Source organism: Lonchura striata, chromosome 1 (genome assembly GCF_046129695.1).
Source record: "Lonchura striata isolate bLonStr1 chromosome 1, bLonStr1.mat, whole genome shotgun sequence".
NCBI classification, from domain to species: domain Eukaryota; kingdom Metazoa; phylum Chordata; class Aves; order Passeriformes; family Estrildidae; genus Lonchura; species Lonchura striata.
The window spans coordinates 71694116-71710623 of NC_134603.1; the positions used below are offsets into that span (position 1 = coordinate 71694116).

Below are 16508 nucleotides of genomic sequence, written 5' to 3' on the forward strand. Positions count from 1 at the left end.
AAACCAGAAATGCTAGAAAGTATAGTGCTGGGACACTGCATTTTTAGAAATTTTGAAGCCCCTGAGAGTGGAAAATGAGCTATGAATGATTCCAGCAAAAGACCAGATTAAGTGCAGGAAGGGATTATTACCAACAGCAAAATCCTGGGGATTGAAAAGAGGTAGAAAAGCAAAAAAGGGCTATTAACCCTTAATTCCCTCTTTGCTACCCCTTTTCAGGATTAAAATGTGTACCTAGGAGACTATCAGGGCATTAGGAGGTGTGTGTGTCTAGGGAAGGGTTAAAGAAGTGATAGGAAAGGGAAGAGAGAAGGTCTTGTAGGGAGGTACCCAGGCATCTAAAAGAGCATGAAGGACATTGTCTTAGGACCTGAAGGCAGTGCAAGGGCAGAGATGTGTTTGGGCTGGCGTGAGATAACCTCAACACCATGAATGTTCCCCAGCCATCATCCATGGCCACATGCTGGAATCTCCCCAGCCCCTCCATCCCACCAGCCTGAAGCCACCCTCCAGGCATCCTGGTGCAGGCACAGGCAGCATTTAGAGATGGCCCCTGCCTTGGACAGCTTGTCCTGAGATAGATGCAAGTTCTGACATGCTCCCTGCTTTCCAAAAGAAAGTGGGTCCCAACAGGCATTTATTATGAGGGAAAATGAGTCACTTACAGAAACACAAAAGTACATATTTTGCTCTATTTTGAGGCACAGCAGGTGCTGCAACCTAAATAACTCCCTGGACTTCCTGTGGCTAGGAAACAAGTGGATACTTCACACACAGTCATTTTCAGGAGAAAGATGTTTCCAAGCCACAAGGAGGGGCACTGGGCAGCACTGAGTCATGGGGTGCGGGCAGTCAGCTGGGGACGGAGCTTGGCTCTGTGGCTGCAGGGACAGTGCTGCAGAGAAGTTACTCTCTGGGCCACCATGGTGCTCAAGCCCTGAAGCCCCTTGCAAGCTGAGACCCTGCTGCCATGGGGAGCAGACTCTAGGACTTCACGGCAGCCTCCTCACTGCGCCCACCCTCCAGCCGCCAAGGGCAGCCGACGTAGCGCAGCACCCCGCTGACGGGGCCACGCTTGGTGGGATCCAGAGCCAGCAGGCTCCGCAGCATCCCGGCAGCCTTGGCTGTCAGGCGCTTCCAGTGCCGGGGCACGTCCTTTTCTAGGCCTGTCTCCTGCCACTGCATGAAGTCCTCAAAGAAAGGGTCCTCTGGCAGGCTCTGCTCCCAGGGAAAGTAGCCGGTCAACAGGCAGAAAAGCAGCACCCCAAAGGCCCAGGCATCCATGCTGGTGTCGATCGGCACGCCCTGGGAATCAGCAGTGTTGCTCAGCTCGGGGGCAGTGTAGGGGATTACCCCGGCCACCAGCTTGAGCTTGGTACCCTTGGGCCTCGTGAGGCCGAAGTCAGTGAGTTTGACGAGCCGGCAGTTGGGATCAAAAAGCAGCACGTTCTCGGGCTTGATGTCGCGGTACACCAGCCCCCGGCTGTGGATGAACTCCAGCGCGCTCACGAGCTGCTTGGCACACTGCTTGGCGGCCGGCTCGGGGATCCCATCCTGTGCAGGGAGAGAGACAGGCAGGATGGCACACACGGGGCACCTCAGCAGCCCTGCCCGATGGGCTCTCACCCCAGTGCTCTGCGCTGGGAAAGACCTTCGCATTCCTCGCCTTGCAAGCCCCAGGCCGCTTCAGTGCTGCAGACCCAGATAGATCCACAGGCCATTGCCTTTATCTCCCTCCATCTGACCCAGCCAGCCTTCAGAGGGGCCAAATGCTACAGCCCCATCCCCATGGCCTTGTAGCAACACTCACGCGGGGTTTGATGATAGAGATGAGGTCTTTGTGCAGCGCCGCTTCATAGAGGAAGCCATAGTACTGGCTGGACTCAATGGCAATTCCGAACATGCCAACGATGGCAGGGTGGGTGGCGAGGGACAGTGCTACACAATACTCATACAGGAAGGTGTGCAGCTTGGTACTGGCTTTGGGTAGCAGCTTGAGAGCCATAGGAGTCCCTGGGGATGGGAAGAGTGGGTTTGACTCCTCTGAAAGTCACACCAAGGCAAGACAGAGCAGCCACAGATCCAGGCAGTCACAGCCACAGGGAGGTCTCTAGCCCAAAGTTTGTGTGGGTATACCCTGTGGACACCAGGTCTGCGAACAGGCACTGCTGCTGGCATGAATTTTGTGCCCTAGTCATGCGCAGGAGCCCTGGGCAGAGCAGAGACATTCAGGATACTTGGGCCCATCAGTCTGAGCTGGGACTACTAGGGAAGAGCAGTGTCAGGGCACTCATATGGCCAAGCCAGGACCTTCATTCACACCTTCTGTCCATGGGCCATAGGGCAGCACTTCAGCTCAGGCCTGGGGCTCTGTGACTGAGCCTTGTGGCGAGATTGCTGTTTCCATCTATGTCACATGCATGTTTGTGTGTATCTGTGAACTCTCTTGATCCTGACTTGTGGATTAACTTCCCAGCTTGACCTTGGACCTCTTTATCACTATAATCTTGCCAGATATTCTGGGCTGCCCCCTGGCATCACCTGGTCCCTGGCTGATGTAATGGGATGGTTCCTGGCTGGGGATGTCCCCATCCTGCTGGTCTCCCTGGGGATCCTCCCTGCCATGCCTGGTGTCTGGCCCCAGCGTGCCACCAGCCCACCCCATGCCCCATGCCTTGGTGAGTGGAGGACACAAGGCACAGTAGTTCATGGGGCGCAGTCAGTTCCTTACCTCTCTGCCGGTGGGTCACTAGCATCACATGGCCATACTTGCCCCTGCCCAGCTCCCGAACAACCTCATAGTGCTCAGCCACCTCAGCGCGCACCAGGCTCTGAGCGGTGATCTCCAGGAGCTCCTCTATCTTGGTTGGTGCTGCTCCCTCTGGCACTGCTGCAGTCAGAGCTGAGTTCTTGGCCATTGCTGAGTGCGGCAGAAACACCACAGCCAGAGTCAGGAACATCACAGCACACACAGAGAAAGCCAGATCAAACATGCAACACAAACCCTGCCATGGCAAGGCATATTTCTGCCACTTGGAATCTGAGCACGCTTGCTGCTGTGCTAGAATTGAATTTGCACTTTTATGCAGTACATCTCTGGGCAAAGCACCTCATAGTAGAAAAGGTCTCTGTATTGAAGGGAACCTCCTCCAGCCCCCTAATTCTTTTGCTTAACATTGGACAACAGGAAAAATATTAGCAGAGTTCAAGATTTCCAAGTGTGACCCAGTCACCCCCCTTGCTCTCCTTAGCCTACTGCAGCAAGACCTCATCTCTCTACTCTGAATTCCACCTCTGTTGCTTACTGAGAAAGTCCTTGAGGTAGCAGACAAGACAGACCTGTCCCTTAGGCACAGGCACGTGACAAAAGGCAGAGTGCTCCGAGGAAGCCAAAGGGAGCTCAGTACCTCACATGCCTGATGACATTTCTGACCAAAAGTCATGCATCTGTGCAGCCAATTAACCTATACAGAAAGTAACCTAGGACATCAATGGCATTTTGAGCTACAGCCAGCTGCTTCGGACCCATATCAGAGAAGTGTTTTTTCACTTTTCCTAGCCAGCCACAAGGCAGCATTTTAAGACCTCTGTGGCAGTACTCTCTCCCTGTCTACCTCCCTGTGCTCTGAATGAGGCACTTTGGCCCTGGGAGCTCTTCCTGGCCTTGGAGCAAGGTCACAGAACCAGAGTCACAGGATGGTAAATGCCAGAAGGTACTTCTGGAGACCTCTTACTGCAATGTCCTGCTCAGAGGAGGGTTAACTAGAGCAGATTGTCCTGTGCCCAACCAAGTTTTAAATACAAGGATAGAGACTCCACAGCTGCTGGGGGTAACGTGTTTCAGTGTTCAATCACCTTTGTGGTAAAAAGGATTTTAACTTATGCTTAAATAGAAATTCTGTTTTAGGCTCACTAGTTCTGTCACTCAGTATCATCTGATACTGTGATACATGTGGTTGTGTATTTTTGCAGGTATTCATATGCATCGACCAGATGATCCCCTCCAGTCTTCTCTTCTTGAGGCTGACAAAGTCCCAGCTCTGTTAGTCTCTCCTCCTATGAGAGATACTCCCATATCTTAACTGTCTTCACAGTCTGGATTTGTTCCAGTATGCCCACATCGCTCTTCTGCAAAGGAACCCCACTGCTGCTAAATCCAGTCATTCTTCAAGATAAAAAAATTTGGAAAAAAAATATTATTTAAACCTAGGAAATCTATAACAAGGCTGGATTTCTACAGGAGCCTGTGACTATTTGTGGGAAAGTTCCTCTTCCCTTCCCTCTCTACTAGACTGCATTTCTAAATCTCTGACAATTTAGAAGTGCCAAGTAAGTGCCAAATGCCCTACTTTTCTGCAAGACTACAGCAACAAGGTGAATGAGCCAGCTTGGAAGAACAGATCATCCAGAGGATATGGGTAGAGTTTCTTGAGGGCCTGTGACCTGCGGGTCTGATCAAGGTTCCTTATGAAGGTTCCTTATGAAGGAAGCTGCAGTCACTCCAGAACAGTTTTCAGACTTTGGCCTTTGCTGGCCCTGGGGTCATTAACTACAAGAGAAAGTCCATACTTGAGAAAATAGCTGGCATTGTCAGGTCTTTCTTTGAGATGCCACTGCGATTAGTTAGGAAGGTAAGTGAGGATCAAATTTGGGTCACTGCTGACTAGAGTGTGCCTGGGTGCTCTGCACCTACTTGTGATACCTTCTAAAGTATCATTTTTCCTTTGCAGAGTGACAGGCATTGAAGGAGAGTTCACCAGGGCCCTGGCCAGGATGCATTCACCATTTGGCTGTGCTGTACTGAAGGCAGCAGGCAGAGTCATATTCAAAACCGTTCTTTCCTCCACTATACTTTCCGTGCTTCATCCCTGCTTGTTTCCAGGCTGGTTACTGTGAGAAACTGTAATTCCACAAAAGAATCTTTAATCACAGCAGCAAAAAGCTCACATTCTTTACACCATCACAAGATACTTCTGAACCACCTGAGAAGCTGGGGGGGATCTAACCTATGGAGATATAATGTCTTAGTCCAGGTAATGTTATTCTGGTTCTTCAACCAAAATTATTAATATATTTAGTGCAGAAAAAACACTTCATACATGTCAAAAGCCAAAAACAGTGATCTCTGTATAACAAAGATAGTGCTATGATAACAGAATCACAGAGATGTTTAGGTTGGAAGGGACCTCTTGAGATCATCTAATCCAAGTCCCCTGCTCAAGATGCAGCAACTGAAGTAGGTTGTCTAGGAAGGTGTTCAGCCACGTCTTCAATATCTCCATAGATGGAGACTCCCATCAATGATCACTGTTTAAAGGAGTCTGTCTCCCTTTTCTTCATTACCCCTCATCAGATATTTATATACACCAATATGATCCCCTCTGAGCTTTCTCTTTTTCAAGCTGAAGAGTTTCAACTGTTTCAGCCTCTTCTCATATCAAAGATACTCTATTAAAAATGGCCTTGAGCATATGGCAGATGGGGTCCACTTTCTTGTCTGACCTTCTACAGGGCCTTAACACAAACCACATAACAAATAGCATCTGGGGCATCTCTTTCAAAAAGTTGTTCAGGCTTGATCCAAAGACAGTTGGTCAATTATAAATGCTGGTGTGAACATTCTCGCTGTTAGGTTTTTGTATGATAACCTAATCTGAATTTACCTAGCCTGCTGCTGAAGTTTCTCAGATAGAGAAAAGAGGTCTCTAATACCTGTTAAATTTCTTCAGACTCTTGCAGGGTTTATATGCACTGTTGTCAAAGGTATGACCACAGGGTATGAGAATATATTTTCAATTAATTAGGTTGTGTAAAACTATCAGACTGAAGCTCAGGCTACACATTTAACTGATGCTTTACTTAGGCTTCACAAAGTATCTGTCACACTGTGCTTCTGTAGTGCCTACATCAGTTAGTTAAAAAACAGATGTGATGCTGCCACAAAATTTGGTCACATTTTGAATTGAGAATAAGCATCTCTATGCTCTCTGATCAAGATATCTCTCAGTCTTCTTATTGGTTCAGTGCCTCCAAATAACTTTCTATCTAATTGCCAGACCAAGCTCTCAGATTGTCCAGCTTGCTTCTCCAGTTCTCAGATCTGTGTCATGTCTCTTTTCTAAAGTCTCATAATTTTTCTCTTCCCATCCCCCACATTAAAACCCCAATTGTCTTGGGGGATGCCTCCTGTTACACATTCAGCTAGAATTCCCCCCTGTCTCATGCTGTGGTCTCAAGATCTCTTTTTGCAGGAATAACACACAGGCTGCACTACCTTTTACACCCATTATGAGTCCAGAGTTCTTCCAGTTTATTGGGGAATGTTGTGGAAGAAATTAACTTCCTCTTCATGTCCGTTTATGAATGCTGCCTAACTGGTTTCTACATCAATATTTTTGCACCGTGTTTAGAAAAGCACATTTTTCTTAAATGTATTTAGTGTAATTCAGATCACTTCACCCAGTTGTTAGCACACTTCTGCTTAGGGGCTGTGTAAGAACCCCACCTGCAGAAACCTCCCACCAATCTTTAAATTGTTGGTTTGATGCATTGGATGGGTGACAGGGAAAAAAAAAGTCATATTAATCAGACACATCAAGATTCTTCATGCTGCTTAATGGGCACTATGTAAATCCAGAAATGTAGATTTGGTATAGCCTTACTACCTTTGCAGGCTTTAAGACATTGGATGATACAGAATTGCAGTAGAAATAATCTACAGTGATACAGATACACATCTTAATGTTTTAGATACAAGACTAAGAGCATAAAAGATCAAGGGTTACAGATTCCACGTTTGCATTCAGTCTGCTAAAGAGAATGCCTGAAAATATTCAGATGCAGAAAATACTGGCAGTGAGAGGCAAACTAACATTTTCCAGATGCTAAATTAAGAAAGTAAACTTCACTGTAAACAAAACAAAAAAAAAAAAAAAAAAAAAAAGAGAGACAACTGTTCGGTTTCACGTAGGCTGGGATGATTGTAACAAAAGAAGAGATCTGTTCTGAGGTGATGTGCCTCTTACAGTGAACTCCAGTTTCTGCAGAGGTTCCTACATACAGATGCAATGAGACAGTCTGAAATTTAATCTCCAAAAATCAGCTGAGTTAGGGAATCTGTATTTCTGAAGAACTGGCCACCTGTTAACAGCTTCTGCACTACAATTGAGAATATCACACACTAGTGGAATTTGTATTTTTAATAATAAATTTATTTTTCATTTGCTCTGCTTGGTATTCTTCTTTATCTACCTTTCATGATGTTTCTTGAAATATTAAAAATATATTGATATGAAGAAAGCCTGGGTAAATTTCCTGATCTCTTCTGGAGGCTGATAGATCAACAGAACTAGTTACTTGATGTTTTCTATCTTTTTAATATTATCGATGAGCCCACAGTTCAGCAAGCTACCTCTGGTGTCCCCAGTTTGACAGGAAAAGGACAAGGGAAAGTCATGACAGTGGCAAGAGGGCTGAAACTTCCAGGGGAAACTTCCAGGGGTGCTATCCTTATTGCTTATCAAACAGAGAGTGAAGAAGTTACTCTATCATCTGTATACACCTTTCTGAGTACTACAATTTCATTAAAAAGAGCTCTCCCAGTTAGGTAAAAGCATTATACTAAAACCAATAGATGAAGATGAAGTGAGGCCATTTCAGACCTCCGCTGTGGTGCAGATTCTGTAAAGAAGGATATTTTCCCCTAAAAATCTCATCAAACATTATGGAAGAATATCCTTCCATTTTCATAACTTTTGGTTCAAGAATGGCATCTTTTTTTTTCCCTAAAAGGTCCACTCTGGTGCAAACCATGTTGAATACAACAAGGGATAAGAACAGACTATCGCAACGTTTGCTTGTGGCCTAATTGCTGGTAGATTTATGAGCTTCTTTCTAAAACTGGTCAGCAGGCTAGTGCTTAATCTCGCTGCAGAGAACAGCAAGACTGTGCCAGTAGCAGAACTGCGTACTGCTGCTCTGGGCAGAGACACCCAGAGTCTCCCCGGAGAGCGCCGTAAGCCTGTCCGCAGTGCACAGAGCACCACAGCCTCCTCGGACAGAAACCGGCAGCAATCTCACTGGGACCAAGCCACATCACACCTTTCTCCCAACCAACCCGCCAGGACCGCAGCACCATCCCACCGAACACGAGTGGACACAAAGCGACCTTCCAGAGCAAAGCCACCAACGAGGTCTCCGTCAGCCCTCTGGGGAAAGCGGGTGCGCTCCGCATTGTGCCGGCAAACCGCGCTCGAGTCTCCAAAATCAGATTGAGAGGGGTGGGTGCGCTTTTTCACGCCTGTCCAGCGTCTTTCATCCCGCCGTTGCTGTAACTTCCCTTCCCACTGTCCCTTCCGCCTGCACTAAGCCTCTCACCTTGTCCAGCAGCGCAGGACAGCCAGCCGCGACTGCCCCGCTCCCCTCGCCGCAGCCGCCGGGCTCAGCCGGCGCCAGCAGCCGGAGGGGCTGCCAGGCGCTGCGGGGCCAAGCGTGACGCTCCGCCCCGTCCCCATGGCTCTGGGCCTGGGGGATACTGCCTCCCTGCTGAAGGTGACCTCCGGGAGGGAAGAAAAGAGGGGGAAAGGGGGCAGGAAAGGACAGTCCCTCTACCCTCTTAATGGAGGGGGATGTGTTTCAGGAGTAGGAGAGGGATTGTTTCTGTGCTAGCCGTAGCTTTATAAACCCCCAGGGACCCACTGGCAGACCCATCTTGTTCAGTCCTTTGCTCCAGCTTGGGCTCTTGTTACAGCTGAAGGAGCAAAGCAGGTCACTGGGCTGGAACAAGGTCCTTGTCCAGGGCTGTGTCAAGTAGGAGTCCGTTCCTGACGGCAGGGATCAGAATGACCATGGGCTGCCAGTGCATGTCCTTGGCTACCAAAGGTGCCTGTGCCAGTGAGCATCAGAGACCAGGCGACCAGGTACAAACCATGGCTAGCTTGAGGACCCCTCTTGGGACCCAGTGGGTCAAAGTCCTCACACACACCGGTACTGCAGAGCATTGTGGTGAAGCTGAAATTATTAATGATAACTATGATGGCTTGCGAACATTTTACCTATTTTCAGTACCTCCCACAGAGCATACTCCTGTGCCAAGGTCTTCCTTCTTCCACTTCAGCATGGAGATGAAAACAGCTCCTGGGTGCATGAACACCATGCAGGCCCTGGATCTTGGCTCTTAAACACTGACTTTTTTTTTTTTTTTCTTTTTTCTTCTTAAGAAAGTGGATCAGTTTGTGTATCTGAAGCAGCAGTGCATGCAGCTGTGACATGGGTGTGCCACAGCACTGGCCTCTCTGTTCCCTAGAGCCAGAGCCATGGTGGGCATTTGTAGTGATGAGCCTTGGCACTCACTGGGGTCAGAGAACTGGGAGGAAGGCTAGGAGAGGTGAAAGACAGTCTAAAAGGAGAGAGAAGAGCAGCTCCCATGAACATAAATACTCTGGGTCTGCAGCACAGGACTGAAGCTTCTCATCTGATCTCAGGAGGGAGAATAATCATGCCAAGGGCTTGGCACTCAGGGCTCTGCCCTCACAGAGAGGCAGCAAGGTGAGATGCACTGGACTGCTGGCACAGGCCCGTGAAGAGCCAGTCTGCTACCACTCAGAGGCGGCGCAAATCAGAGGGCAAGAGGAGTAGCACAGTCAGGCTCCCAGCTGTCCCTGTGCTTCTGGATAAGAGGTGGAGAGTGAGATTGTTTTGCTGATGACCTAAAGGTCTTTTGCCATTCAAGCCTGTGCCTTCACACACATTCTGAAAGGTGTGGTTTGGAATAGCCTTCAATGTGCAAAGTCCCATCAGGAAGGAACATTACAGCTGGGGATTGTGTGAGTGTACCAAAGAAGCCTATCCAATATCCAAGAACTCAGCACTGGGATAAATGGGATAGTGTAACCACTGCTCTCCAGGAACAGGGACCCTGCATAATCTAGTCTTCTGGTGGAAAGTGTGAGACTGTTGCCTCTACTTGAGAGACAAGTCAGAATTGAAAAATGTCCCTGGGGACTTGCTATAATTTACAGTAACAATCTAGTGCTGGGAAAGCAGCCCAGGTTCCCTGACTCCCCCAGTCCCTCTCTCCTTCTCTCCAATCACTATCTTAAACATGCTTCCAGATATAGGAACAAAATACAGCAGTCTTCCTTATTTTCCAGTTTATTTTTTGAGAGACAGAATCCCTATTTTATCCATTCCTATTGAGATGGGCACCTGCTGAGGGGTTTGGTTTAGAGAAGAGACCTCTTCTACCGCCTTACCTGGAGTGCACTGACAAGTAGCAATTTCACTGAGGGCTTGCTTCTGATCTGCAATTCATCTGCAGGGCCTGTCCTGCATTCTTCATTAACAGGGAATATGTCACGTACTGTGCATCATATGCTTGTTTGAGAATCCCTGACCTCCACTCCCTGAGCACTGGGCACAGGACAGCTGTTGGAGGCCCTAGAGCTGCTGCACTATGAATGAAGTCCACACTAGTGCATTTCAGGACCTCCGTAATTTAATACCTACACCTCTCTCACCCACACTGCTATCACACATTTTGTCCAGCTGGCAAACAAGATGTTGGTCAAAGTCAACACTGACAGAATATGGAAATATGATGTAACCAAAACTGCCTTAGTGTCTTGAAAATCTTGGTCCCAGGCTGTGGAGAAGGTAGAGCTAGGAAGGATAGGGGGTTGTGAGGAAGGAAGTTTTTGAAGTCTCATGATCCTGCTCTGATTTTGTTAGCAATAAACTCAATATCTCTCATTCAAGCATGTTTTGCCTGTGACAGTATTGGTGAGTGATCTCTCCTGGTCCTTATTTCAACCCATGAACCCTTCATTGTATTTTCTCTCCCCTGTCCAGCAGTGGAGAGGGAGTGATAGAGGAGTTTTGGTGGGTGTCTGACATCCAGCAGGGTCAACCCATTACAGTGACACACATAAGCATTGCAGATGGCCTATGATATGTAACAAATACTGTATGAAAATACGTCCTTTTCCTCCTCTGAATTATGGCTGGTTTAGCATGATGAATACCCTGTCTCCTGCATGTCTGGCTCAGAATAGGCAGTACACAGGAAAATAATCAAGCATGAACATTTCCAAGAGCCAGACATGGCAGCTAGTGACACAAAGTCACAGCAGTGGCAACTGCATGAAGAACAGCTGGACTGAAGTAACTGCAGTAAAGGGGCATAGTCAAGAAGGGCTCTCCGTTTCACCCTTCTTTCTCTTCTCTTATTGCTCATCCTCAGCATACACACAGCAGGCCGTTTCTCTCACACCAGAACAGCAGCAGTTCTTCAAGTACAGGCATACACAGCTCTAAAGGAGTGCTCTGTAGTCAGATGATGTATGGTTGCAAAGGAATGCTGCCCCTCCAAAGAGAAATCCACCATCTTCCAGCAAGTACCTAAAGAACCCTGGAGGGAACTAGCTCTCCCAGTACACTTTCAGCAGGACACTCAGTTTCCCAAGTGTTTGCTTTAGTGTGAACCCTTTATCACAGTGTCCCTGGCTAATGACTTTGATTATTTCCACAGCAGCTGGGTGAGGTCTGTACTCCTGTTTCAGGGTTACTCAGTCTCACACAGCTCTTTAGTTCCCATTCTATATTATCAGAGGTTCCAAAAGTATCAAGGGGGAAGAAGATTTGGTGTCATTTGAACCCAACAGAGCACTCTGAAGGTGTGGAGGCTTATCAGCAGGGGTATATGTGAGAGAAAGTTACTGAAATATGAATATCAGGCTCCTTTACCTAATGGGACTAAAATGACACTGCTTTTAATATTGTAGTCTATGGCAATGTTCAGGTTGTCTCTATATTTTTAAACTGTCCACAAGCATTTACTCAGGACATCTGTGATAGCAGCTTTAGTCACGACCCCTTGATTTCCAGCATTAAATTTTGCTTAGCTTTTTCAGATCCAGTTCTATGTCTGACACTGGGGAACGACTCTTTGACTTTCCCCATTTCCCTCCTGCTTCTTCTGTCAATAATTCTGTGAACTACCAACACTTTTCTCCCCACTAGCCTCAGCAGACCAGCAAGCAAGCGAATCTGCAGGATACTACAAGGTATGGGCTGCCTCCCAGGACAGCTGGGGCCCTGAGCTCTCCTTGGCACAGGCAGGGTGATCAGAGGAGTCCACCAGCTGCACAGACCATTTTTGCTCTGAGGTCATTCAGTGGTACTCCATCACTGAGGAATCTGCTGGCCACCTTCCTGACAATGCCATATAACGTCCCACCTCACTTCCCAGCTAGCACAACAATCACACTGAGCCCAGGGCCTGCTCCCCAGAAGTGCTTCCCAGCTATATTCCCCATCTTTGTCAAAACCCCTCACACCTGAAACCTCTGGTCACCCACTGAACAGCACACCTGCATCAAAGCATTCTGCTTGGTCCCACTTCAACCTACTCCCTTCACATTGCTGTTAGGTGCATTGAGTGCAGAATGATTGCAAGAGGCAGTGCTAATCCAATGGAATCCATGAGCACTGATCCCAGTGCCTCAGAGCAATGCTGAGGCAGTGCCCTTGCAATCCAGAATGGGGACAAGGATTCACAATAGGTGCATTTTTAACATTTTCCATCTTTCCCAGCCTGTTCTCCAGGACTTAAAGCAACATAAAATATCCTGTAACCATGGTGTACATCTGCCTTCTCCCTGAAACTTATTGGCTTATTTGTCACCACAGGTACAGGTAGGGACTGTTCAGGAGGCAACTCAGCTTGCAGCTCCCACCCTAGCCTGGTAAGGTGGTGCCACTCCAGGAGGCTGAGTTGGCTGGGGCTCCAGATGGCTTAATGGCAGATACTGGAAAGGGAAGAGTTGTAGTGAGGTCTTGCAGGAAAAAAGGATAGATGTACAGAACAAGAGTGTTCTTGGGTAGTGGAGCATGTAAAACAGCATATTTTACTGGGAAAGTTTTCTTCTGTCAGGGAAGAGAGATGGGACAACTGCCCCTAAGCATCTGGGCTCCAGGAGGCAAGGGAGAAAAGGCTGGCAGGACAAGGTCTCTCCAGCCAAGTCTTGTCCCAGTTTCCTACACGGAGAGAGCAGGCAGGCCTAGGGATGGACTTGGGTTCAACTGAGAGTCCAGATCATCAGATGAGCTTGTGGTGGCAAAGCAGGTCCAAGGTGCAGGTGAGAAGTTGGTTTGTAGGTCAGTATCCCTCCCGGTAGTGGCAGTCAGTGCCAGTCACAGTCCAGTGATTTCCAGGCAGGTATGAAGTCAAGCCAGGAAGTCTATTCAATTTCCAGGGTTCAGATGAACAGTGAATATGGCCATGCATAGCTGGAAAAGATAGACCACGTTACAGCTCAGGCAGGGACTAAAAGCCCAGGGCTGAGGTGAAATGGGTTTCTTGGTCCCATGGGAAGATGTGGTGGAAGATCCAGGAGAGGCTGGTTAGGCCCATCAAAACTTACCAGTACCATGAACCAGTACTGTGAACCAAGGCAAAATGATGGTTCCTGCCAACCTCTCAATTCTTTGGTAGCTTCTTGCCTGCCTGTAGCAATGGTCTGGAAGGCAAAAGCTCCCATTCCCTGAGGAAGGCTGACCCCTTCTGTGCTAACCCTACCTCATTTCTACAGTTTCATCTGCACAGAGAAGAAGGCCAGCACCCTGCAAAACATCTTCCACCAGTCAGCACCTAGGGACCACTGCTGCTGGGACACTGTTCCCAGTGTTGCTGTCTAATATCAAGGCATTGCACTTGTCTCCTCTGGGGCTGTCCAAAAAATTGCAAGAAAGGGAGGCAGGGAGTTCAGTCACTCCCCTAGGTCATCCATGAAGCTGCTGAAACAAACTACTCCTAAGAGAAATATATGGGATATACTTGGAGGAAAAACTTGCTTCTCTCTTGAGGTTCCTATGGAGGGGAAGTGAAGGAGGAGGGCCTGATCTCTTCTTCCTTGGTTCCAGTGACAGGACAGTTCAAAGCTGTGCCAGGGTAGGTGCAAACTGGGCATGAAGAAGAATTTCTTTACCAAGGTGGTGGTAAACCACATGAACAGGTTCTTAGAGAGATGGCCAATACCACCAAGCCTGTCAGTGTTTAAGAGGTATTTGGACAATGCCCTTAATAGCAGTTTTTAACTTTGATCTTTAAGTGGTCAGGCAGTTGGACTGGATAACCCATCTTCTTCTCTTCTCTTCTCTTCTCTTCTCTTCTCTTCTCTTCTCTTCTCTTCTCTTCTCTTCTCTTCTCTTCTCTTCTCTTCTCTTCTCTTCTCTTCTCTTCTCTTCTCTTCTCTTCTCTTCTCTTCTCTTCTCTTCTCTTCTCTTCTCTTCTCTTCTCTTCTCTTCTCTTCTCTTCTCTTCTCTTCTCTTCTCTTCTCTTCTCTTCTCTTCCCTTCCCTTCCCTTCCCTTCCCTTCCCTTCCCTTCCCTTCCCTTCCCTTCCCTTCCCTTCCCTTCCCTTCCCTTCCCTTCCCTTCCCTTCCCTTCCCTTCCCTTCCCTTCCCTTCCCTTCCCTTCCCTTCCCTTCCCTTCCCTTCCCTTCCCTTTTCCCCTGCCTTTTTACTTCTTGTTCTTTATTCAGCTTTCATTCCATAAAAGGACCTTTCCTCCAACCCATTAGTAACTTCCTGTGCTTATTGAGACCTTCGCAGAAACCAGCATGGCAATGATGTGTGATTTCCCTTTAAAGGAGCCACACTGCGTCTTTCTCACAAGACTATCACCAAGACCATTCTTCAATCTTACCTTTTATAATAGACACCTGTCTCTTACTATGGATGGAAGTCATACACACCAGTAATTTTTTATAGTGAATGGGTTACACCAGCAGTCCATCAGTGCTCAGGCACAGAGATACTAATGACAGACAGGTTATGCAGCTTGGCCGGCAGTTCGCAGCTTCGCATTTGAATTCCTTCAGGACTTTCAGGCAAATGTCATGAAGTCCAAGTGACTTATTAACATTCAAAGTATCTGTCTGGTCTTACTCCAACTAAGTTGTTCCCTCTGTCCAATCTATTACAAATCAGGAGTGAAATCGTTCCCACCAAACATTGCACTCTGCTTCTGGAAGGTAGAAGCAACTGTATCACTGTCTGTATGTAGTTGTATTTTTGACTTCCAGACAGACATAAAAGAAAGCTTTAAAAATTCCTCAACTCCTTGGGATAAACATTTAAATTCTGATGTCTTGACAAATTCACATCTTGAGCTAAATAAATCTTTGACACTTTACCAGGACCATGGCTGCTGGTGCATCTCTTGCTACCTCTTCAAGATTACTGGGGGGACAAGGTAAGAAATCAAGACAGGTTTGGAAAAATGTAACAGTGGAAACTGTACCCAAATGGTACTAGGGGGTGATATTACACTAAAGAAGAGTGCATTAATTGAACAGATTCATTTAGCCACTTTGAAATTCAGTTCCACAGAAGTGACCTGTTAAATTCAAGACCTTCAAGTCTTCAATTTTCTGAACCGGCAAACTTCTAGAGTCTGAGCTTCAGCTTCCCTTGCCACTGTGGGCCAATGATTGATCTCTGGTGTGAGTTAACACCAAGTGAATTCCTAGGTATATGGATAGCTGAGGACCTGGGACAACCAAGCAGACATACAGACATACAGGTGATGCCTTGTGAAGTCTGACCTAGAACAGAGGCTAGATGGAGCTAAAGAATAAAGTAGGCATTTATTAGAAAGCCTCAATGGATACACCTTGGGCAGCACAAGAGCCCAGCTAGGGCTATGCCCAAAATGAACCAAAAAGGGTCAAGAAATGGATGACCAGTCATGGGGTCTCACACTTTCTGCTCCATTAGCATATTGGAGTTAATTGTCCAATTATAGCTTTACGTTTTGAAGTCCCATCCTTCTTGTTTTTCTCTCTTCAATCCACATTGTCTATGCTCTTGGGATAAAATTTGGATCACTTGTCCTTGGTCCACAGCTAGAGAAGGAATTGTTTTGTCTAGCTACTCTGTGAAGAAAGCTTACCAATACTTTATATGAAGCTCAGAACTACACACTAAAGCAGTACAGAATCTGAAAAATATAAAAGATAAAACCTAAGGCATCACAGGCAGAATCTAAAGAAGCAGAAAAATCTCCTTAACCTGGATGGACACATATGGCAAGGGTAGGGATTTCAAGTCCAGCATCACTGCAACCACAATTCTTCTCCATGGAAACAAGGGGGTAGGACAGCTGTTGCTGACTTGAGGACAAATGTGACCTCTGCTGTCTTGGGCTTGCCTTCTTACTGTCCTACCTTGTAGGAGCTGTAGGATCTGTCAGTTGCTAGGGGTTCTGGAGGTTTTTCAGGTTGCATAGCACATCCAAGGAGCTGCCTTCGGAGAGATGATCTGCGGACATGACACAAGCTAGGTTACCCAGCTGTTCTTCATTCCTAGGGGAGCTCAGATACAGTTTAAGTCTTCCAAAGAGAGACCTTAAGTCTTCCAAAGGGATTTCATCAGCCTCACTAATCACATGGAAACGGGCTTCCCTCAAGGGAGGCTGACAGCCTTCCATCATTAGAGCACTAGAGAGAGC

General features: G+C 47.3%; 1 protein-coding gene across 1 annotated transcript; it reads right to left on the bottom strand.

The window, feature by feature from the left end:
- Positions 1 to 620: 620 nt before the first annotated feature.
- LOC110474741 (serine/threonine-protein kinase SBK2) lies at positions 621 to 8476 on the bottom strand. The gene is made up of 4 exons (XM_021538405.3): positions 8377 to 8476; positions 2732 to 2920; positions 1811 to 2013; positions 621 to 1554 (listed from the first exon to the last, which is right to left on the bottom strand). Exons 2-4 carry the CDS (start codon positions 2916 to 2918, stop codon positions 985 to 987), a joined length of 960 nt encoding a protein of 319 aa, XP_021394080.3. The 5' UTR covers positions 2919 to 2920; positions 8377 to 8476; the 3' UTR covers positions 621 to 984.
- Positions 8477 to 16508: the final 8032 nt, after the last annotated feature.